At 42.0% G+C, this 25084-nt stretch overlaps 1 protein-coding gene across 3 annotated transcripts in view; it reads right to left on the bottom strand.

Moving 5' to 3' along the window:
* The window catches only part of DSCR3 (Down syndrome critical region 3), a 42392-nt gene that overhangs the window by 14743 nt on the left and 2565 nt on the right, over positions 1–25084 (bottom strand). For all 3 annotated transcript variants that reach the window (XM_011987745.1, XM_011987743.1, XM_011987744.1), the window contains exons 2-3: positions 2065–2208; positions 31–180 (exon numbers count right to left, since the gene is read on the bottom strand). In XM_011987745.1, coding sequence (XP_011843135.1) covers positions 31–180; positions 2065–2208 — 294 coding nt within the window. The remainder of the gene's footprint in view (positions 1–30; positions 181–2064; positions 2209–25084) is intronic.

Here is a 25084-nt window from a genome sequence, read left to right on the forward strand (position 1 = left end):
GTCAGTCGCATGGGACTAGGAAGCTCTCACCTGAATGTTGACAAACACGCCATGATATGTCTCATACAGAACTTTGTTACCCTTCGCGTGCAGAGGAAATTCAAACGGGATTTCGGTTTTGCCGCTGGGAAACTTCCCTGGCTTCACCATTTCTATGGTGCTGTTGATAATCTGGATAGGCTGTAAACAAAAATCAGTTCAGTCCATCAGCATGCCCTTGGAGACGTCCTTTCCAATTACAGTGTCTATTAATAACCTTCTGAAAGACACAGCACCCTGACCCACTGGAGGCTACCATCCTGCTGTCTTGGGCAGCTCTGTGCTGGGTCTGGAGATGAACAGTGACTTGGCTCTGTTTTTTAAGACTCTGGCACAATAATGATTGATTTATAACATGAGACACACAGGTGCTTGATACACATGGGAACTGAACTGATACATCCCTCTCTCCTCCCCAAGTATCTCATCTGTTTTAACAACCCCAATCTTCAGGATCAAGAAGCAGACCCTGCACAGTGAGGCTGCCTGGCTAACAGGGCTGATGTGTGAACCCACGGCTCCCCCTCATCCAGCCCCAGGCTCTTCTGGGCAGCCCTGCCTCTGCTCCTGACAGCCCACCAGCTTCCTCGGAGCCTTCCTGCAGCAGCCGCTTGGGGAGAGCAGGCCTTTCCTCCAGCCCTGAGGCCTGCACAGACCTCCTCAGCTGGGCCTCCAAGGAGGAACAGGAGGGTACTAATATTTGGAACCTGCCTTCAAGGCAGGTATTCGTGCTTTTTAAGCGTTTATAGTTTAACATCAGTGGCTCTGAGAAGACCCATGACTTAGGAAGTCAATCTCTTAAGTACTAATGGATTAAAATAAAATCGTAGAAAACAGGAAGCCCCTAAATCTGAACACTGTGAATGCACCTTTCTCTGTCTTCAGTCTTCTCCCCGCAAAATTTAAAGAGTTAATATGTCCTTCAGGAAAAGGAAACCATAAGAATAGAGAAAGAGTTTACATTCTGGAACACAAAACTCTATCCTAAATGACAAAAAGAACAGTTACTTACTCTATTTTCATCTTACCTTAGTGTCCAATCAACAGTAGCATAGACACAGCTAATAAAATAACAGTTTGGATTTTCGAAGGCATGTAACGTAAGCCACAGGCACAGCTTCTCAGAAGAGCTGTGATCTTTTTTTTTTTGGGAGATGGAGTTTCGCTCTGATTGCCCCAGCTGGAGTGCAGTGGTGCCATCTCAGCTCACTGCAACCTCCGCCTCCTGGGTTCAAGTGATTCTCCTGCATCAGCCTCCCAAGTAGCTGGGATTACAGGCACACGCCACCACGCCAGGCTAATTTTTTGTATTTTTAGTAGAAACGGTATTTTACCATGTTAGTCAGGCTGGTCTCGAACTCCTGACCTCAGGTGATCTGTCTGCCTCAGCCTCCCAAAGTGTTGGGATTACAGGCATGAGCCACCCTGCCCGGCTATGATCTTTTTAATGGCTGAAATTAATACATTTATAGTTCTCCTAATCCTATTTATCAAATGGGAATATAAGCAGACTTTCAATAACAGGATATACTCAGAAACAAAGTATCTCCATTTTTGCAGGTTGAAAAGTAAATATCAGAAGTATAACTACCACCATCCCTTGCAAAATAACAACAGATAACAATAAAGGCACACAGCAAGTGAAACCCACCATAAACATGTCTTTTTTAAGAGACATGGTGTGTTGCTCTGTTGCTGAGGCTGGAGTAGAGTGCTGTGATCATAGCTCACTGCAGCCTTGAACTCCTGGGCTCAAGGGATCCTCCCGCCTCAGCCTCCTGAGTAGCTGGGACTACAGGCACGCACCACCACACCCAGTTAATTTTTAAAGTTTTTAGAGAGATGGGGTCTTGTTATGTTGCCCAGGCTACTCTCAAACTCCTGGGCTCAAGCAATCCTCCCGCCTTGGCCTCCCAAATTACTGGGATTACAGGCCTGAGCCACTGCGCCTGGCCCTGAGCCACTGTGCCCAGCCCAACATTTCAACATTGAACTAAAATTTGCAATCTAAGCATTCTTTCTTACCTTAACAGAATTATAAAAAGCTTCAAACACACCCACACTTTTGGCACTGAGCTGGAGGTTTACAGTTCCTTCCATGGTCAAAGACACTCCCTGGTGTTGGACTGAATCCTTACTCGATATGACCACCACGCCGGAGAGCACTTCCTGGGAGAGAAAAGACAGCCACCAATCAAATTAGCATGCTTCTTTCATTCACCTTGCTTATTAGCAAAAGTAGGTCTCTTTCACAATCAATTTGTTTAAAGATCCAGACATTCAGAGACACCTGGATACCAGGGTGGAGAAGGCCCAGGCCCTGGTAGGGGCCAGGTGCCCACTGATAATGACATGGCAGCCTGGACACACCTGACAGGGAGCACCAGAGTGTGGGGATGAGAAATCTCATCCCGTCACTGCCTTTCAGACATGTCTTCATTCCTGGTTGGGGAATCTCAACAGATGTCTGAGTTCAAGAGTGCAAAGAGAAGGGCCAGGGCAAATAGTAAGTTCCCAGTGATATCACACATGGGCATAGATGACGTCCCTTCAAAAGAAACACAAGAAAATAAAACCCTGTTCGTTAGGCTCTTTCTCAGTAGCACTGACTAAAATGACAGCACATCTGCAAATGCATGAGTGACTGAACACAATGGTTAGCCTGGTATCCTTTCTGCCCAGAAATGCCTACTGTGGGCGAGATTGGAGATTATTGGTGCCATCCATGAGGCAGCAGCATGCCACCTTCCGGAAGGACTGCCCTGTCCCTGTAGTTCCTGCTCACACCGGGAGGCATCAGCGCCTCAATTCCCTTGGTTCACACATTATTGAAAGACTTCACAGCAGATCATCTGTGCATTTATCTGAAGGTAATTACTGAGTAATAGATTACGGATAGTAACTACATTTGCTATTAGAGAGCAGTTTCTTCCTGTCACCATAGAACTGGACAGTCTCAATTTGTTACAGGAGCTTGAGTGGAAGAGGAAGTTGAGACGATGAAATAGCATCAACCAGAACAGAAAGGCTGAATCCACAATCCACACAGAATAACAAGTCTCAGGCTGGGCATGGTGGCTCACGCCTGCAGTCCCAGCACTTTCAGAGGCCAAGGTGGACAGGTTGCTTGAGCCCAGGAGTTTGAGACCAGCCTGGGTAACATAGCGAGACTCCATCTCTACAAATAATAAAAAAAAATTAGCTGAGGGTAGTGGCACCCGCCTGTGGTCCCAGCTACTGGGGAGGCTGAGGTGGGAGAATTGCTTGAGCCTGGGGGGTTGAGCCTGCAGTGAGCTGTGACTACGCTACTGCATTTCAGCCTGGGTGACAGAGCAAGACCCTATCTCAAAAATCAACAGTAAAAATAAAAATTGGCCTGCAGATCAAACCATTAAAAAACATCTGTCCTACTGGTGTTTAAATCTGCTTATCTTTTTTTTTTTTTTTTGAGACAGAGTCTTGCTCTGTCGCCCAGGCTGGAGTGCAGTGGTGGGATCTCAGCTCACTGCAAGCTCCGCCTCCCGGGTTCACGCCATTCTCCTGCCTCAGCCTCCCGAGTAGCTGGGACTACAGGTGCCCGCCACCACGCCTGGCTAATTTTTTGTATTTTTAGTAGAGACACGGTTTCACTATGGTCTCGATCTCCTGACTTCGTGATCCGCCCACCTCAGCCTCCCAAAGTGCTGGGATTACAGGCGTGAACCACCGCAACCGGCCTAAATCTGCTTATCTTTTATTTCTTCTAGTTATCCAGTGAAAAATTTTTACCAAGTTCTTTCTTTAACTTGAATTTTGGAAGCAAGAAATATTCTATGTCCCTTAAATGTGCTAAGTATTTTGTTTTTGGTTCCACTCCCCAACCCAAAGCCTTGAAGTGTAATGAAAACAAACACGATCATCTCCATTTTAAGCAATCTTAAGAATAAAATGAGTTCTCTTTGAATTCTGCTTAAAATGGAGATGACCTTGTTTGTTTCAATGTTAATGTTTAATGTTTAATTTGCTGCTCCTAAAAAATTCCTAAGCAGACTTAAACAAAAATTCCTGTGAAGTAACTTAAATTCTAAGTTTAATTAACATTAATTCTATTAATTTTTTGTATAGCCCAGATTCAAATGGAAATTTAATATTAAAAATTTAGGCCAGGTAAGGTGGCTCATGCTTGTAATCCAGCACTTTGGGAGGCTAAGGCAGGAGGATCACTTGAGCCCAGGAGTTCGAGACCAGCCTGCGCGGCATAGTGGGACTCCTTCTCTACAAATAAAAAAATTTGAAAAATGAGGCAGGCCTGGTGGTGTGCTGAGGAGGCTGAGGGCGGGACGTGAAGGCTACAGTGAGCCATGACTGAGCCACTGTACTCCAGCCTGAGAAATAGAGTGAGAGCCTGTCTCAAAAAGAGAAAAAGAAATTTCAATCCACTAGTATATTTTTAAAAATTTACTTGACAAATATATCCCACAAATAAATGAGACAAAATAATTTGTGAGCTTTATCAATTAAACAACACAGTAGCACTTGAGGATGGTTCCGTTCCTATGTGATCATAACACTTTCCATCAGTCTCACGGGAACAGATCTCTGGGTCTCACTGATTGGCATATTCTAACTATGACATCAGCAAAGCCTTTTCCTTCCTTAATCCCTGCAGCACCGGAAGAAAAAAGTAGTGACACACCGCAGAAGTAAGCAGAGTAGATATTTTATGACTCAAGGGATTCTTCCATCATTCTTTCAGTGAGACACAATATAGTACAGAAAATACAAAATTAACACTTGTAGATAAATTAGATATTCTTACAATATACAGGTTTATTCAACTCCTACCAATGAAAGAAGGACAGGGAATTAGCCACCTGAGGCCGAGGAGCCAAGGGATTTAGAAACAGACGGTTTCACAGAGAGGCAAGATCTGTCTCCACAATGCCGGCTTCATCCTGGCAGAGGAAGATAGGATACACCGGAATAACAGACATTAAGGAAAACCCGAGATCTCACCAAGAACTTCTCCCTCAGATTTTTGTCTAGACTTTCACCAGGAAGACATAAGATTTATGGCTCCAGATAGTACTAATACCTAGTCCAACATCACAAGCAGAGGCCTTCAACTGGGGGCATGACTACAAAGAGGGACCATTCACAGACTGGCAACAAACCCAGAAAGTTACACTGAAATCGCGTGCAGGGTGCTACCGTTCTGGGAGAAGAGCCGTAGCTTTTGTCTCATCATCAAGGAGGCGCCTGGCCTGGGAAAGGCCATGTTGTCAAGCGGGAGAAGGAAGAGGCGCAGCCCCGTGTGGTGTGCGTGCTCATCACAGAAGCCAGCACAGATGCTGGGACCCACCCGCGTTAGGAAGGGCAGACCCCTCTTCAGGGTGAGAAAAGAAAAGAGCTTTCCTTTGAGGAATGTGAGTACTTTCACGTTACCCAGCCCAGAGACACTGACATGAGACAGCAGTCCCGTCCTCCCCTTCTCTGGGTTGTGCTCATCTCTGGAAACCACCTGCTTTTGCCACCAGCAGCTAAGCTATAAATTACCTCAATCACACCACATCCGAGACCAGAGCCCACACCCTAGAGCTTAACAATGGAGAGCCAATCGCCCATCGATGTCATGTCTGTAAGCCAATGAGAATTCCTGACAAACAACTTTTATCACCCCACTCCCTGTCTCCCTTTCTTTGCCTTAACAACCTACTTGTAACACAGGTGAATGGAGTTCATATCCAAGGTCACTGGGTCGTATCTTCTGGGCAGCTGTCCTCTCTTTCGCTCATGTCAGCTCTTTATCATACTTTGTGCCTCAGCCTCTTTGTTTTAGGTGGACAGAAGCGATGCATCCAAGAACCACAGCGCTCAGAGCCTGCTTCGAGGGGGCCAAGTCCCTGCCCCGGAGGAGCTAAATCTGGAGAGAGGCCTGAAGCTGCCCATCTTCAACCTCAGCCCAAAGACCAGCCTGGGAACAAGCATTCCAAAGGCTCCTGGCCATCCTTGCTCTTCTCAGCTTTGCTGACTCTCACAGCAGAAACCACTGGCAAGTTTGTTCAAAGGGGGGCAAAAATAACCACAGTTTCTAACTTTGTATTCTCTTTTTTTCCTCATTCACTCTGTCAGCCAGGCTGGAGTGCAGTGGCACAATCTGGGCTCACTGCAACCTCTGCCTCCTGGGTTCAAGCAATTCTCCTGCCTCAGCCTCCCGAGTGGCTGGGACTACGGGCGTGCACCACCACGCCCGGCTAATTTTTTGTATTGTTAGTAGGGTTTCTCCATGTTGGCCAGGCTGGTCTCGAACTCCTGACCTCAAGTGATCCACCCGTCTCAGCCTCCCAAAGTGCTGGGATTACAGGTGTGAGCCACCGTGCCCAGCCTAACCTTGTATTCTCTAAATGTAAAAGGCCACTACCAAACTATACAACTCTTTTTCTTACTTGTTTTCTGGAATAAAATGCCAAAACCATAATTGGGACTCTGGATTTGAAAATGGTGGCATCAAGTCAGCGATCCCCTCTTGGCTTCCTGGAAATCACCCAAAGAACAAGAACCAAAACCACCAACTGCATTTTTGGCAAAGCAAGGAGACAGCTAAATACCATGAAATAGGTGAAAGAGCTGTTAAAAGAAGTGAAGACTGAGCAGGGCGACATGTGATGAAAAACAGAAACAAGGCCCCCAGCTCTGCAAATGTGCTTCTTCTGGAAAGTGAGGGTACACCTGGGAACAGCTGAGGCCACACCCAGAGAGGCATCCTGTCAACCCACCCCGTGCTGGAAGCAGTCGGTCTCTGCAGCGGTGGAGACAACGAGCCCCTCTGCAAGGTGCAAACGGCCTGCAGCTGGTTACTGCATGGGTTCACGCCAAGTAAAGATGAAAGAAACTCACACGTAAATCCTCCAGCTATTAGAACACTCTAGCCAGCCTGTTCTAGCAATAAATTCATCTCCTGCAAGGAGAGGTTAAAAGGAACCAGCAGAGGAGCACATGACATCTAATGGATTAAAAAATGACAGTGGGAAGGGAAAGGAAGGAGGGGAAGTGAGGAAGAAGAGAAATACCAGCGGCAGATGAATACGAAAGCCGGATCAGGTCACTATTCTACTTAGATTTTTAAGCAGTTCGCCATCTCATGCACACAGTAAGAGCCACAGAGGCCTACAAAGCGGGACCCACCCTCTCCTTACCTGACCGCCCTCATGTGGGGCCCTCTGCTCCCTCACTCCTGCCCTCACCCCCTTGTCACTCCTTTCAGAGGCCTGCACATTCCAGCCTTAGGCACCTGCCCATGCTCCTTGCTCCAACTCCTTGTTCTTCTCAGATACCTGCAGGGCTCAGTTCCATGAGCCCACATTTAAAACTGTACTACTCCCTCCCTAGCACTCATTATCCCCCCTCCCTGACTGCACTTTGTGACACACCTTCCAAAATAACGACAAAAGTGCCTCCTTATTTTATTTATTGTCTGTCTCCTGCCCCTGAACATAAACTCCACCAGGGCAGAGCGATTGGCAACAGTATGCATTCAAAGAACACTTACTAAATGAATAAACGATCATTCACCAGAAAAAAAATCCATACCATCATACCATCAAGCAGATGAAAATGGTGAATGTGCATTTCACCATGAATTTTTAAAGTCCAAAGAGACAGTTGCTTCTATAAAGGATGAACACAAAACAGAGCTATAAGAGCTCAAGGAGGAAATGGTGAGGCAAAAGGGAGAGATAAAAATATAGGAAAGCAAACCACCATAGAAAATAAAGTTAAAAGGGTCTAAGGATATACGCAGGGCAGAAATGACAAAATCCAAATAAATTAAATGAAAATTTAAGAAAGAATTCAAAAAGAACCACAAAGACAGAGATAAAATTGGAGACAGGTGACAAGCACACATCTGTGCCTAATTAAGTTCCAAATAAGAAAACTGAAATAACGAAACAGAACAAATATTTACTGTGATAATTAAAAAAACACTCAAGGGCAAAGGAATTAGGAGCACTCAATGAAAATACTCTGTAGCAAAAGTGTTCTTATTCAAAAAAAATATCCTTTAGGAGTCAGGAAAAAAGATCAAGTCACTCATAAGAGGAAAAGAAACCGTATTTCTCCATAGCAAAATGGAATTCAAAATGCAAGTAGAATGATACAACAATGCTCAAGGAAATGAAGTGTGACCCTAGAATTTATACTCACCTAATCTGTCATTCCAATGTAACTGAAAGTTTTAAATGTGCAAAAATAAAAAAATCCAACCAAACTAAAAAAAAACATATACCAAGCAATACTATATAAAAGTCCTTCTTGAGGAATGTACTAAATAGTAAACTATAGCTATCCACGAGATGGCTAGAAAAACTATGTCAAAAGAAGCAACTGTGAGGATTAACTCCATTTAATTGTAAGAAGAAGACTGAGATATGTGATGATTATAATGAAAGAAGAGAATGCAAAATGTAAGTCCTGACAATGTAGAATGTAACTGACACTAGTTGGGAGACTAAGAGAACTAGAATCTAGGAAGTAGTATAATGTACATGGCTTCCCCATCTTTGACAGTTGGGATTGAAAAATGTATTATTCAAACCATACTTCCATACTTTTTTTTTTTTTTTTTTAAAGACAGGGTCTTATTGTCGACCAGGCTGGAGTGCAGTAGTGTGATCATAGCTCACTGCAACCTCCACCTCTCAGGCTCCACTGATCCTCCTGCCTCAGCCTCCTGAGTGGCTGGGACTACAGGCACACACCACCACACCCAGCTAATTTTTGTATTTTTTGTAGAGATGGGGTTTTGCCATGTTGCCCAGGCTAGTCTTGAACTCTTGGGCTCAAGCAATCCTGCCGTGGCCTTCCAAAGTGCTGGGATTACAGGTGTGAGTCAACCGCACCTGGTCTACACTTTTCAGTATGGTAGCCGTGAGCCATATGTGACTATTGAAACTTAAACTTACATTAACAGTTAAAATTCAGGTCCTTCCATTTCAAGTGTTTAATAGCCACACTATGGCCAGTGGCCATCATGAGGGACAGAGCAGATAAGAAGTACATTCACATCATCACAGAGAGCTCTACTGGACAGTGCTGATTTAAAATTAATAAACCAAATAATGTCGTACAAATAAACTTAACAGAAGTAAACAACAATGAATACTGTAAGTGACTAAGATCAGGTAGTAGAGGGAAGAAAGGGAAGGGAAAGAGGAAATATGCTAATTTACCATTGTTCACAGTAGGAAATTAATAAATAGTGTCTAAAATGTGAAGATTCAGGTACAGTAAGAAGTTGCAAGGGTAACAGTTAGAACAATAGAAAATCATACAAACATAAAGCAAACAAGACAGACTGTAGAGAGAAAGATGTTTCAAAAGTTACTTAAAAACACATTCCCCCCAACCAAGCAGGAATGACAGAACTAATGCCAAACATATGCCACATTAACAAACGAGCCAAATTAATCCCTATTCAAAAACAGACATTAATATTATATTACAAGGCAAAATCCAATTTTATGTTGTATGACAGAGAAGCACCTAAAATGGCAGGGGTGGAGGGTGGATTTGAAAAGGATAATAGAGAAAGGATAAGTAAAGGCAAAGAAAGAAGGCATGGATTGTCATCTTAATATCAGACGATGCTGAATTCAGAGAATGAAGGATTAAACAAGACAAAGGGTACTTTACAATTCTAAAGGAGCACTCGCAATGAAGACTTGTGAGGCCGGGTGTGGTGGCTCATGCTTGCAATTCTAGCACTTTGGGAGGCCGACGCAGGAGGATTGTTTGAGCCCAGGAGTTCAAGACCAACCTGGGCAGCATAGTGAGACCCTGTCTCTAAAAAAAGAAAAAGACATGTGATATTATTATATTATTATCGGATCAAAAACTGTCAACATTTGTAAAGCAAAAACTACAGGGAATAGGTTTAAGGCGAAACTGAGTAAAAGAAATTCGTTGTGGGAGATATTAATTTACAGATCATGACCGATAGAGTAGACAGAAAGAAATGAGGATACAGAAGACCTACAGTACATATCAACAAGGTATAACGAACTGGCACACACAGATCTCTACACCCTGAAAACAGAGCATATGTTCTCTTCAATGTCCATGATATACTTTTAAAAACTGGCCACACTGATCCCTTAATAAGTCCAATAGGTCTTTCTTCGGGGCGGGGGGAAGAAATGCAAATTATTAAATAATCTAATCAAAAAGAAAACCACAAATATCCAAAGTAAGAATTAACAGGCAACTACTAGAAAAATGGAGGTAATTAAAAGATAATATTCAACTTATTCAACTATATGTAAGTAAATTTGAAAAGCTAAGTGAATTATTTTTCTGGGAACATATAATTTATCCAAAATCACTCCAAGGGAGACATGAAATCCAAGCAAATCAATCATCATAGAAAAAATAAAGTTCTAAATAAGGTCCCCAAACCTGACAGCTTCACAGGAGATCATTCCCTGAATTTCCCTGTGTAAAGAACAGAAAATTCCAATATAAAACTATTAGAAAGCAAGGAACTTTAAAAAAAAAACCAAGCAAACATAACAATGACAGCAAAATAAGACAAAACTCTACACAGAGAGACAGTGAGAGAGAAAGACAGGAGAAGAGAGAAAACTAGACTATTCTCATTTGTAAATACCAGTGCAAAGGTCCTAAATAAAATATTAGCGAATGCAGTCCAGTAGCAACTTAAAGCAACACTATATATAACCAAGTAGAATTTAGTCAAGTAATATTAGCATAGTTTAATAAAGAGAAAACTAGTAGTACAACTCATATTAATAGCTATTAGGAGAAAAATTATATATAGTCATCTCCATAGATGCTGAAAAGGCATTTAATAAAATTTATGCATTCCTCATAAAATTCTTAGTAAAATAATAGAAGAATACTTCCTTAAAATAACCAAATATATCTACCTTACCCAAAAGCCAGCATCAAACTTAACGAGAAAACAAGATATCATCCATTTAAGTCAGGAATAAAAGAACGTTATCCTTCGATTAACGTTCTGCAAGTACTAGTTAATACAATAAAACTAGAGAAAGAAAGAAGTAATTCAAAGGGAGAAGGTAAAATGATCACTATTTGCACATGATATGAGTGTATACCTGAAGAAACCCAAGGGAATCTACTGAAAAACTACTATCAACATGAAGAGAATTTCAGAAAAGATGGCAGCTGGGTACAAAATTAACATAGAGAAACCAATAAGTATCACATATAAACCAAAAACTAGTGAGAAGATACAATGGAAGAAATGGCCTTATTTTCAAAAGGAACAAAAAGTTAAAATATTATAAGTCAATTTAACAGGAAATGTCTAAAATTCCCAGATGACAAAACTTAAAACAAGCCTGAAAGCCACAAAAGAAAATCTGAAGAAACGGCAAAGCATGCCGGACTTTGAGTAGGAAAGATTTAACACCCTTAACAAGTCTGCTTTCCCAGAAGTAAGTTTATAAAGGCAACCTCATCTTAAAGAAAATACCACCACAATTGTTTTTCTTTTTGAAGGGGAGATGGCGGGAGTGGGAGGGATACACTAGACAAGCTGCTTCTGAAGTTTATATGCAATGATAAATCCGAAAAGAAGAAAATTGGAGAAACTAGCACTGTGAGGTATTACGATGCTACTATAATTTACAAAGTGTGGTACAGGACACATGTTCAGGCTGAAAGATCAATGGAACAGAAAGTCCAGAAATAGATCCAGATAGTATAGGAAGCTAATATTTGATAAAGGTAGCATTTAAAATCCATAGGCAAGAGAAGGAATATTCAATAAGTGATATCGGAAAACTGGCCAGAGAATTCGACCAAAAAAATTAAGTTGAGCCAGGCGGAGTGGCTCATGCCTGTAATCCCAACACTTTGGGAGGCCAAGGTGGGAAGATCACCTGAGATCAGGAGTTTGAGACCAACCTGGCCAACATGGTGAAACACCATCTCCACTAAAAATACAAAAATTAGCCAGACATGGTGGTGCACGCCTATAGTCCCAGCTACTTGGGAGGCAGAGGCAGAAGAATCGTTTGAACCCAGGAGATGGCGGTTGCAGCGAGCCAAGATTGCATGACTGTACTCCAGCCTGGGTGACAGAGTAAGACTCTGTCTTAAAAAAAAAAAAAAAAATTAAGTTGGACCATACTGAAACTTTTTGTGTATGACAAATGTAGCAAATACTTAACTGTAAAAACTGAAATAATAAAAATTTTGGACAAAACCATAGAGAATAATTTTTATCATATCAAAGTGGGAAAGGCCTTTCTATGAATGACTCAAAACTCTGAATAAATATGACTACAAATATGACTATGAACAATATTGCTATATAAATGATATACTAGGTAAAATATCTACAACTTAATATAACAAATTAGCAAAGGGTTGATTTCCCTAATATTTTAAGAACACCTAAAAGAAATCAATGAAAGGGCGGGCACGGTGGTTCACGCTTGTAATCCCAGCACTTTGGGAGGCTGAGGTGGGTGGATCAGGAGGTGAAGAGTTCAAGACCAGCCTGGCCAAGATGGTGAAACCTCATCTCTACCAAAAATATAAAAATTAGCCAGGTGTGGTGGTGCACGCCTGTAATCTCAGCTACTTGGGAGGCTGAGGCAGAAGAATCACTTGAACCTGGGAGGCGGAAGTTGCAGTGAGCCGAGATCACGCCACTGCACTCCAGCCTGGGCGACAGAGCAAGACTCCATCTCAGGGGGAAAAAAAAAAGAAATCAATGACAAAGATAAATCACTCAGAAGAAAAATGAAAAATAATGGGCAAATGATCTGAACGAAGAGCTCACAGAAAAGGGAATGCAGATTGTTCCTAAACACAGAAAAATATGCTCAATCTCAACAAAAATATGATAAATAGCAATTAAAACAAAGATTTTTAAATGTCATTACATGTGTTGCCAGAGGGGAGGCAACAAGCCTTCTCTGCATTGTTGGGGACAACCTAAAATGTTGCAACCTCGTGCTGGCTATTTGGCAAGACCAAAAACATTTTACAAACACATGGGCTCAGCAGATACATGTGCAGATGTGAGATGACTTATGAACATAGTTATTCATTTCAACACTGTTTGTAAGTAACAAAAGATGGTCGACAAACTAAATTCCAACAATAGGAAAACAGTGAGTTTTCTTTCCACAATGCGGTGGAGCTCATTTATATTAGTACACATGGGGGTGCAGGGCTAGTTTCCTTCTTTTATCTTAAGAACTGACTCCTTATTGTATGAATCAGCACGTCCAGTCTATGCCCCTCACTCCCATACATTCTTTTTCTTTTTTTTTTTTTTTAATTTAAAAGCTGTATATTGCACCATTTGTGAAAAAGGGGGAGAAAAAGCACATCTGTACATATTCACTTGCAGATGAATACAGTATCTTTGGAAGGAATCACAAGAAATTGATAGCTGTGGTTGCCCCACAGAAGCCCTTGATGAATAGGGTGGGCGAGGCAGGGGGTATCTATCTTGAAATTCATGAATGTTGAACCCTATGAATTGATTGCCTATTATAATGAATCTATTTTTAAATAAAACAAAATCTCAGAGTGGGTAGCCTTTAGACCTCAATGTACAAAGTTCTAAGCCTCTTAACTTTTGATAACCCACGAGCATAATAGTCTCTCCTCAGGAAAAGATCTGAAGATTTTGTGTTAAGAAGTCACATTTCTTTGGGTTATTTCTTATTTTGGACTTGAACACAACTGCTAGAGAAGTAAAAGCCTCTTAACGCCTCAGTCATTCTCTCTGCAATGCTTTTCATAAATGGTCCTGGCAGTGTGATGCACTGTGACAGCCCATCTTTGTTCCCCACAGTCGTGTGCATGTATCTAAACAAGGCCTTCCCTCCTAAACCACCTGAGATTCTTTCATCTCGTTTAATCTGAAGATCCGGTACACCTATAGTGAAACGCCTTTTTATTCACCAATGAGGACCAAATGTACTTCGCAGTTAACTAACATGAAAACAAAACACCAAGGAAGTTACTGAGCTGGGTGGGAAAACATGAGTGAGACAACTGCTTGTTGAAACACTCTACCCTTTCTTAGCAGCACCGAGAGGCCCATTATGATTAGAAAGCGGAAATCAGAAACATTTAAGAGATTTCAATTTGTTAGGTATCCCCATCTCCACTATTTGATATAACTGTTTTCCATCTTGTTTGAAAAACAGGATAAACAATCCCCAGATAGTTCTCCACATGGTAAGTAATGGCCAATATTACGTGGTATTTACTTAAGTACATGGCTTACGTACCTGTGCTGCCAATACAGAGTTCCTCGTACAGAAAGAAACAAACAAACAAAAAAACTAAGACAATGCCACTCAGCCACCCCATTCCTAGATTTTAAAACCCAAGTGAAATGAAAGCTATGTTCACACAAAAATCATGCACAAGTGCTTCTGGCAGCTTTATTCATAATCACCCAAACGTCTTCTACAGGTGAATGGATGATCAAACTGTGATACACCCATGCAAGGGCAGATAACTCGGCCATCAAAACAAATGAACTATTAACACACAACTTGGATGAATCCGAAAGAAATGCATTATGCTAATGATAAAGCCAGATTCAAAGGCTACAAAACATATAATCATATTTATGCCATTTACATGACATTCTGGAAAAAGCAAACTATAGGGACGGAAAACGGGCTACAAAGGAACACAAGGGAATTTGGGGGGCATCAGATCTGTTCCGTATCTTGAAGTGTGGATGGCTACAGTCTCAAGGAACTCTACACTGAAAAGAGCCATCTGTTTGCAATTATACCTGTTTTTAAAAAACACAGAAATTATCATGTATAAAAGGAAATAGTTATATTACTTTCTAGACAATTGAGTCATATTCTAAAATTGATTAATGTTTAAGTAAAATCTACAAAAGTCAGTTCACTAGCAATGAAACTGTAACAAAATAACAAGATGTCAATTTACATGGCTTACGTACATGTGCTGCCAACATAGATAAAAAATACCATCATTTGACAAATTGTTTGGCATGCTTGCTGTGTCAGACACTGTTTTAGGCACTTGGACATGGCAGGGAATACAACAGGTGAAGCCCATGCTCTGGGGGCTTTAGTATCACATTCTGGGGCAGAACCAACATGGTAAAACATAGCTGGTTCCTTCTAAGTATGGCATAGTATCCATACGGGCGTCAATACCCAGTAAAATGGGCTGACAAAAAGCATGCTGTCCAACAGTGTGATGTGAAACTTCAAGATCTGAAACTTCTAGCTCTGAAACTTTCTTGAGAGCCTGGAAAAGAAAACTGAAACCACTGAATAAAAGTTTAGAAGAAAGGGAAAAATACTATTCACAAAAAGTAAACATTAATAAATGTAAGTATATGCAGGGTCTTGAGCAGCAGAGCATTAAATTCTAATCGTGGTGTGTTGTGTGGGTTCAGGAGTTAGTACATATTAGTCAAATTATGTTAACAGACTACCGGATACAGACTTCAATATATGATTTCAGATTTCAATATAGATTGAGCATCCCTAGTCCAAAAATCTGAAATCTGCAATGTTCCAAAGTCCGAAGCTTTCTGGGCGCTGACATGACATTCAAAGAAGACCCTCACGGGAGCATTTCGGATTCTGGATTTTTGGATTAGGGATGCTCAACCATTAAGTATCTACAAACACTCCAAATCTGAAAAAATTCCAAAATCCAAAACACCTCTAGTCCCAAGCATTTCAGATAAGGACTATTCAGGAAATAACATTCAAACTTGTAGGTTTACAAAGTTGACACTGGTTTGGAACTATTGGCCTAAGTGCATGTAAAGACTCCAGACTGTAAACCAAACATTTAGGAGGGCTCCAATTACAAAGGAGCCTGGAGTTGGCATAATTATAGGCCAAAGTAATGACCGTGGAACACAGGCAGTCCGCCAAAGAAAACGCTCCGTAGAGTCAGCCCACACTTACATCATGAACAACCCAAAGAGCCATCAGACTGAAATCCCAGTCAGAGTGAAACCATGTATGAATGACAATAGTGCAGTGTTCAATCCAAGCCAGGATGCAGGCAAACCTCAGAGTAGAGGACAAGAGATGAGTCTAGCAGCAAATGAGGCTGACAGCCTAAGGGGCCCTTGTCAGAAAGCAAGAGCACGGCTAGGTGGGGTGGCTTGCACCATACTCCCAACCCACGTTGGGAGGCTAGGCTGGGAGGATCACCTGAAACCAGGAGTTTAAGGCCGCAACAAGCTATGATTGTGCCACTGTGCTCCAGCCTGCGTTAACAGTGCGAGACCCCATCTCTAAAATAAATAAGTAAATAATGAAAGAGCTCAGGCTGGGTGCGGTGGTTCACGCCTGTAAGCCAGCACTTTGGGAGGCTGAGGCAGGCAAATCACCTGAGGTCAGGAGTTCAAGACCAGCCTGGCCAACATGGTGAAACCCCATCTCTACTAAAAATACAAAAATTAGCCAGGCGTGGTGGCAGGCGCCTGTAATCCCAGCTACTCGGGAGGCTGAGGCAGGAGAATCGCTTGAGCCTGGGAGATGGAGGCTGCAGTGAGCAGAGATTGTACCACTGCACTCCAGCCTGGGTGACAGAATGAAGCAAAAAAAAAAAAGCAAATATATGTAAAAAGAGGAAGTGCAGTTTCCCAAAATGAGGTCTGTAAATAACTGATCTAGAAAATGCTCTGGAAAAAATAAAAAAGGATCAGGTTCTGAGGTCAGCTGACCTCTCCCTGGGCTCTGGACAGCAAACAGGCAAGGTTTCCCTCTGAGTTTCGGCCATAGGGGCTTCTCGTGGGCGAGCCCCTGTCCGCAGGTGACGCGTGGACCACGCGCTTCCGAAGCGTCTGGCCTGTGTGCTCTCGGGGACGGGGACAGGACGCAGGTCAGCCCACCTGGCCGATGGCTAACAAGTCAGTCTGTTTTCTGAACGTAAGCTGAAACCTAGAAAAGTAACTGGTTGGGGTGGGGGTGCAGCCACATGCAGTAAAAGCACTGCCTGCCTGTATAACAACCACCTGATGGAAAAAGAAATGCGTGAAATGGGGAGCGTTACGACGTCACAAACTCCAGTGTGGTTGAAATGAAAGCGGAAAGCAAATGGCAAACTGGCTTCCCCTTTCAGCTTTTCACAACCCTGCCTTGCTCATGGTCAGCCCAGAGCAAGGGCGGAAGAGAGGACTGCAGAGGAGGGAAAGGAGTGGGGAGCCAGAGCACTAGAGGCGTGGGAGGATGGGGACAAAGGGGCAGCAAGGGCAATGGCAGTCACGACTTCCCAGGACAGGGGACGGCTGGGACCGGCGGAAAGTCCGCGTTAGCTGGATTGGAAACCGAGTCCAGACAGAACAGATGGGCTCTGTCGCCTCCGGGTGGGGCACCAAGCGGGGAGCCGGGCCACGGGGCAGGGGACGGTGAAGCACCGTGCAGCGCCCACCAGCCTGCAGCGCCCACGAGTCTGCGCTGCGCTGCACATGGTACTCGCGGCTCCAGCTGGCCAGTGTGTGGAGGAGATGAGACCCTCGCCAAGAGACTAAGCGGCCACAGCAGGGGGAAGCGTTGCTCACATACCCCTATATCGTTCACACTACGAGGTTAACTGCCGTGAGATCTGCCTGCAGTCAGACAGAAACCTGTTCTAGCAAAACGTTGCCCAGCGACTTCAGTGAGTGCGGCTGACCCGGGCGCCTCCGCCCCGGAGTCCAGCAGCAGCACCGATCGCGCAGGAGGCGCCCCACAAGCATCCTTTCCTGATCCGTGCTGCGGTTCCCAGGCCCGTTGCAGCTGGCTCACAGAGACTGCGCACGCAAAGCGTCTCCATGCCCTGCCATTCACCTTTCGACATACAGAGCCGCATTCCAACTTTTAGTGATAAAACCCGGCGCCAAAACGAACACGCGATGTTACGTGTGTTACCTCTGCGCATGCGCCGGGCATTCCCTGCACTCCAGAACCTGATGAACGCGCAGTGGGGACCCCAGGCTTCCGTGCTTTCGCTTTCCCAGAAGCTACGTGTCCTCAGTCTACATATTGTTACCTGGAAAATAAAGTTTTCTCCTTTTTCCTTCCTTTGTTAACAGGCAGAAGGTGTAGGCTGCAGGTTTCGGGCCTAAGAGAGAGCATGTCTGGAGACACAGAGTAGACTCCTAGGTGACATAACGGAGATAAGCGTCTGCGTCCGGGACTCGGCATTAGGAGGAGGCAGAGGAAAAGCCCATCATGGTGGCTGAGGGAGATCTGGCAAGCAGCTTGCAGGGGATGAAGGGTGTACAAAACAGGCTGAGACCTGTCCAGTGCCGAAACACGCCGCTGTGGTCAAGCAAGCTTTACCACTGCTCAGGCCCAGGCTCGTACAAGATTTGCGGCAACAAACACCAAGTGGAGAACTGCATGAACACTTTTTATCGCATCCCAGTTTTCAGACAATCTCGGATAATCCTGAAAATGCTTCTTATGCATTACATAAGAGTTTAGGTTATGATTTAGCAGACAAGCTTTTTCAGGAGGATTAGGTTATTAGCGGAAAAAGAGAGCTACTTAAAGTTTGGATGACTGTATTCCTAAAAGGTTCATACCTCTCCAAATTATCTTAAGATCTCTCCTAGCAAAGATTTAAATTTTTATACCCTGAGTCCTTACAACAAGCGTTCACTACAACTGATCATTCATTTACTAAGAATCCAGCAGGTTAAAGTAGAATACTTAAGCTTAAAAAAAAACTAGCATTTTAGCTTTGCAATTTTTCTTCATAATAATGAACTCTTATGTATAGGGTTTCTCCTTTTCTTTTCACAAGAAATTACGGGCATGCCAAATTCAGGTAGTACTGAGGTTCTTAAGGTAACAATACTCAGTCCACAGTGTATAAATTTCTACTAATTGTAACCTGGCTATGCTGGGGCGTAAATATCTTATTTACGTTTTTCACAACCATAATATTTAACAATGTCATTTTCATGAGTACATGTGCCAGAATTTAAGAATGTAAAACATTCTGAATTTGTAAAAACAAATGCATTAAATTTACACTACAGAAATATTTACTGCAGGATTTTTCTAACCAGTAAGCTCCCCTACGGCGTTCCAAGACATAAAGTAATTTAAAATGCATTTGAGTCCAACTTTTTGACCAAGAACACATCTACTGCACTAAACAAAGGAGTTGCAACAATACCAAAATCACCCTCGGCTCTCAGGGCCAAAAACGCTGTCTGCTCTGTATGTTCTCCTTGGTCACTGACTCTCCTTCCTCCAAGTAGACATAGACAGTGGGCACATATTTGACAATCGGTGAAGCATCTGACAAGCACTCATTATGCCATTTGGAGGGTGTGTACTAATGTAACTAGCGTTGTGGCACACAAAGGGCAGTTCTAAGGGTGAACAGACCTCAGAGCGTGCAAAAAAAACTTGACAGTGCCACCACCTATTACTGCGGCCCCTACGAGGTGTTGGAAGCTAGGATCAATGTCTTAAAACACGATCTCATTAGTTTTCAAAATACAGCCTTTGAGTAGTATCATCTCCATCCTACAGATGAGAATTAAGACCCAGAGAAGGCACACAGAATCCTAGATTTAGGACTAAAAAGACGTAACTTCAAATATCTGCTCTCATCTGAACCAAAAAATGGGGAAAACACCACCTCTTAACAGTATATGGAAGGATTAAAGCACTCTGTGAGCTGGAAAAGGCTGTCCTAGTCTACCTAATTATAAAACAGTGTTAGTTAGGTATTTCCATGGGAAATTTAATCTTTCACTGGAAGTGTGGAATTAGGGAATTTTTAACACAATTCCTGATTATCATACCATACATGGGTCTTTGGAAAGAGAAGTCAAGTTTTTAAGCCAGGCATGGTGGCTCATGCCTGTAATCCCAACACTTAGTCAGGCCAAGGCAGGAGGATTCCTTGAGGCCAGGAGTTTGAGACTGACCTGGGCAACACAGCATGATTTCATCTCTATTTTAATCAAATACTTAAAAAAGAAGTTTTCTATCCAAGGGGAAGGATGCGCTTAGGGAGAAGGTGCCCCAACAGCAATGCTGCAAGCTTGGAGAAAGGGTCTATATTTGCAATGAGCCACAGGAACTAGGATGAAGACCATGGAAAATCAAACCTTGGACAATTTTCTATTATATTCCATTCCCGAATCAGACAGAAAACCATATTTATAGGAATTCTGGAATCTCTACTCCCAATTTATTTGAATCATGATCTTAAGAATGACTATTCTAAAGCAAACACAAGTAATGGAGGGTGCAATGTGTAGCTCTGGGGCTATGTCAAAATAAGAATAAATCTTACCAACATCTTTCTGGAATTGATACCTAGAATATTATTTATAATTACAAAGCAAAACCCATAATATGCTTACAATACCATAGTTTCCCCTTTCTGATCAATGCATTTATAAAACTAGCAGTCTTATGCATTTTTAAAAATGTTTTAAGGCTTCCACTCATCATTTAATAAAGTTTTTGAGCACCTATTAAGTGGCAAGTACTGCCAGGCCCAGGAATACAAAGATAAACAAAATCAAATATTTTAATTGAGTGGACTAATAGAACAGTCACTACAACAGAAGGTAATTAGTGCAATGACAGCGGTATACACACAATGTATTTGTAAACTATTGCCAGTTACTACTAAATTATAGAAAACATTCCCATGTTATTCTGTTCACTTTGTTTCCTTTGCTGTGTAGAAGTTTTTTAGCTTGATGTAATCCCATCTGTCCATTTTTGCTTGGGTTGCCTGTCCTTTTAAGGTATTGCTCAAGAAATCTTTGCCCAGACCAATGTCCTGGAGGGTTTCCCCAATGTTTCTTTTAGTAGCTTCATAGTTTCAGATCTTATTAAGACCTTAGTCCATTTTGATTGTCATTCCCATGTTATTCTGTCTTTTCCTGACAATTAGACTTGACATTCCGTTATCCCATCATAATCTCACTTTCGTTAGTTACTCTTTTTGTAATTCTGCTTGTAAGAAATTTTCTAAAATTTAAATATTAAAATTAGGATTTTTTACAAGGCTATGGGTGACAAGAGTTGTTGCTATAACAGAAACTGAAGCACACATTTCTAAACAACTCATGTCAAAAAAAAATGGAAATTAAAAGATATTTTAAGTTGTACAATAATAGAAAACACTACCAATCAAATCTTGTGGGACACAATTTTCAGACATGGCAGTGGAGCATTATCTCAGGGTCCTCTGACATTCCCACAGTGCATGAGGTTACTAAACCATGAAACCTCATCAGGGTCCTTTGGAGCAGTGTCTTCTCCTAGAATCTAGGGGAAGTGATCCTACTTCCACTCTCCTCTCCAGCAGGACGTGGGGAGGGTTACAAGGGTTTGCTTTACAGTAATTCACTCACCTATTAAAAACAAAAAAAACTTAAGGTACGAAGTACTACTTTAGAGTAGAACTTAGTGCGAAATATCTGCATTTTTAAAAAGGAGGCTACAATTCAATATACTAAACAGCCAACTTACAAAGTTAAAAAAAACCAAAACAAAACAAAACAGAATAAACCTTAAGAAAACAAATATTTTGGAAAGACGGTCAACCTAAGTCACATTAAAAAACTGCTGTTGCTGCCAGATTAGATGAGGATGAACAACTATAAATATCTGGTCAATCAAGTGAAAGAAACAGTCTACAGGACTCAGATTGCATCCCAAACGTCTGCAAGTTCTTGTTCACTAGGTTTACATTGCCTATTCCTCATGACTGAGACCAGCAGTGCATGGTGGGCACTTAGTTTAATACTTGATTTTCAAACTAGATTCTAATGCTTACTTTTCAAAGCTAGATTCTAATGCTTAGTTTTCAAAACTAGGTTCAATGAAGCTCCAGAAGGGCCCCTAGCTTCTCACTTTTCCCCCTAGATGACTATACCCTACTTTTATGCTCCTTCATACACCACAGATGCTCTTATTTGAGCACTTGATCATCTTTTTAATCATCTCTCATTTTATATATTTGCCTTTCTCTACTAACCTGTAACCCTCATGAGATCAACAGACATTGGTTGAATGAAGTTGATTAAATAATATAAAAAAGAATGGGACTAATGAAAATGTTAATATGAAAAGGTATCCAAGATAAAGGTACATTATTAAGCAAAAGAACAAGTTGCGTGTGTGTGCACACGTGTGTCTGGAACAGTACACAAATCATCAGTGAATACATCCAAGGGCAGAACAGGGGGTCAGGAAGAGTAGGAGACTTGACTTTTCATTTTACTTTCTTCTGCAGCATGTTTTTTTTTTTTTTTTTTTTTTTTTCCTGAGACAGAGTCATGCTCTGTTGCCCAGGCTGGAGTGCAGTGGTGTGATCTTGGCTTACTGCAACCTCCGCCTCCCGGGTTCAAGTGATTCTCATACCTCAGCCTCCCAAGTAGCTGGGATTACAGGCGTGCACCACACCCAGCTACTTTTTCTGTTTTTAGTAGAGATAGGGTTTCGCCATGTTTGCCAGGCTGGTCTCGAACTCCTGGGCTCAAGTGATCTGCCTACCTGAGCCTCCCAAAGTAATGCAATTACAGGCACGAGCCACCACACCCAGCCGAGATATTACGTTTTTAACATGTCATGTATTATGTATATATATTTTTTAAATGCTTCAACTGTAATTTTTTAAAAATCATTTTGTCAATACTTTTTCTTAAAAAAAAAAAAGGTCAATTTTAAATCTAAGTATAACTTAGGTTTCTCTGGTGTCCATAGAATCAAGCCATTTTCAAATGCTTCCACAACAAAGATACCAAAAAGCACAATAACAGAATCAGCATATCTTCAAAGTAGAAGTCGTATCAGTCTCTTTTTATTGAAATATCTCAATGTTATTCACAGCACTACTAGGAAATGAATAACATTTCTATATTACAAATTCCTCCATTTTGCATAAAAATGGCCACTCCTAGGGAGGCAGAATAATGGTGTTTGATGGACATGCTTTGAACTGGAACTGATCTGAGTTGGAATCCAGACTCGGTCATTAGTCGGGTGAAGTTCTTCAACTTGTCTAGTTGGGTTATGAAATTCTTCAACTTGTCTAAGCCTCCATTTCCTCATCAGAAAAATGAGAGTGGTACTGCCTGGCTGTCAAACCCTACCCCAGAACCTCTGCTGGAACATAAGCTTGCCTTATGTGCTTACACTGACAAACACGTTTCACTTGAAAGACAATCACTCATGACCTCAAGCCTGGGATAGTACTGCTTAGAATCAGGCTAAAGTAGGTGGCAGCCACCTCAAGCAACCCAGAATTGTAGGCGTGGTGCTCTGGCAGGCCCACAGGTAAGTCAAATCTTTGGTAACTGAATCTTTACTGTCACTGTTGAGATGTACGGAGAAAAGAGAAAATGTGTATGCTATCAGCTCCATTGCAGCCAGCTAAGGGTGAGGAGGGTAGGAGAGAAGGGCCGCTTCTCCCACAACCACAGTGCAAACTAGAAGTGACATATGCACTGCCTGCGGTCAATGAGGCCTCCTGGAGGACCAGACCACAAGGGTCCTGCTACGTGGGGCTTGGAAAGCAGCCGTGACAGTGCTGGCTGCCTACTCCACCTACCCTGAGTCACAGATCATGGAGTCTAGCACATGAATCATGGGCACTCATGTCAGAGATTTTTGTCAATTGATTAATTAGTTTAATAACTTTCTCTTTTCTGTCGCCTTTAAAAAAAAATAGCAATGTTTTTCTTTTATATTCACCATATAATGTTTCCTTTAAAATGCATGTAAGTGTAAAAAGTGACTGAAGGTTGAGAGAAGCTGCCTTCAGCCATCAATTGCAGATTCTGTTCCTGACACTAGCATCAGGAGATGTAGTCTAGAGGGACAGAGCTGACTCAGTCTTCAACTCTGCGACCCGCAGGAAGTGGTCCTGGCTGTGGATGACTTCTGCTGGGGCAACTTTATCATTCCACTGCTTGCCTCTTTTCTAATATACTTTTCATTACTTGTATCATATTTAAAACCACAGAAGATATCTCAGCATCCCAGCTGGAGTAACATTTCTGAAAAGAATGTGCTAACTTGTTAATGAAATAATGAATACTAAAGTTAAATGCGTAGAGTCTCCTGTCACTGCTCTCCCATTGTTATTTTGAAACATTTCCAAGCTCCAGAAAAGTTATGAAACTATAAAGTAGTGGAAAAATTTGAACCGTCATACAGTGCCGGTAGACTGTGAAGTGGTACAAGACACTTTGGAAAATAATTTGGCAGCTCTTCAAAAAGTTAAAGTAGCTCAGCAAAATCCACTCTTAGGTATACACCCAAGAGAAATAAAAATATCCTCTCACATAAAAACTTGTACTACAATGTTCATAACATTATTAATAGTGAAAAGGTAGAAATAACTCCAATGTCCATCAAGAGATGAGTGGTTAAACAAAATATGATCTATCCATACAATGGAATATTATTCAACCATAAAAAGGAATGAGGAACTGACACATGCTATGACAAGCATGAACACCGAACATTACTTGAAGTAAAAGAAGCCTGTCAGTCAAAAGGGTCACAAACTGTACGATTCCATTTATACGAAATGTCAAGAACAGGCAACTCCAGAGACAAAGTCGATTTGTCACTGCCAGGGGTCAGGAGGGAGAGGGAATGAGGAGTGACAGCTAATGGGTTCAGGGTTTCTTTTTGGGGTGAAAATGTTCTAGAATTAGATCGTGGTGATGGATGCGCAACTCTGCAAATACCCTAAAAAACTACTGAATTGTATACTTTCAAAGGGTACATTTTGTATTTTAAATTATCTCTATAGAGCTGTTATTTTTTAAAAAGAATACAAAGACCCATGTAGCTTTTAACCTCATTCAGCAATTGTTAGTATTTTGCCACATTCACTTTCTCTTTTTCTCCTATACACACATGTGCATAAACATATGTGCACAGTCTATGGCTGGACACTTTGACCCTAAACACTTCAGCATGTGAAGTATTCTCCTATATAACCAAAATATTACGCTGGAGAAATTCAACACCAATACACAACAATTATAGTCCATATT

This window comes from Mandrillus leucophaeus, unplaced genomic scaffold, assembly GCF_000951045.1.
Source record: "Mandrillus leucophaeus isolate KB7577 unplaced genomic scaffold, Mleu.le_1.0 Scaffold315, whole genome shotgun sequence".
Taxonomy (NCBI): domain Eukaryota; kingdom Metazoa; phylum Chordata; class Mammalia; order Primates; family Cercopithecidae; genus Mandrillus; species Mandrillus leucophaeus.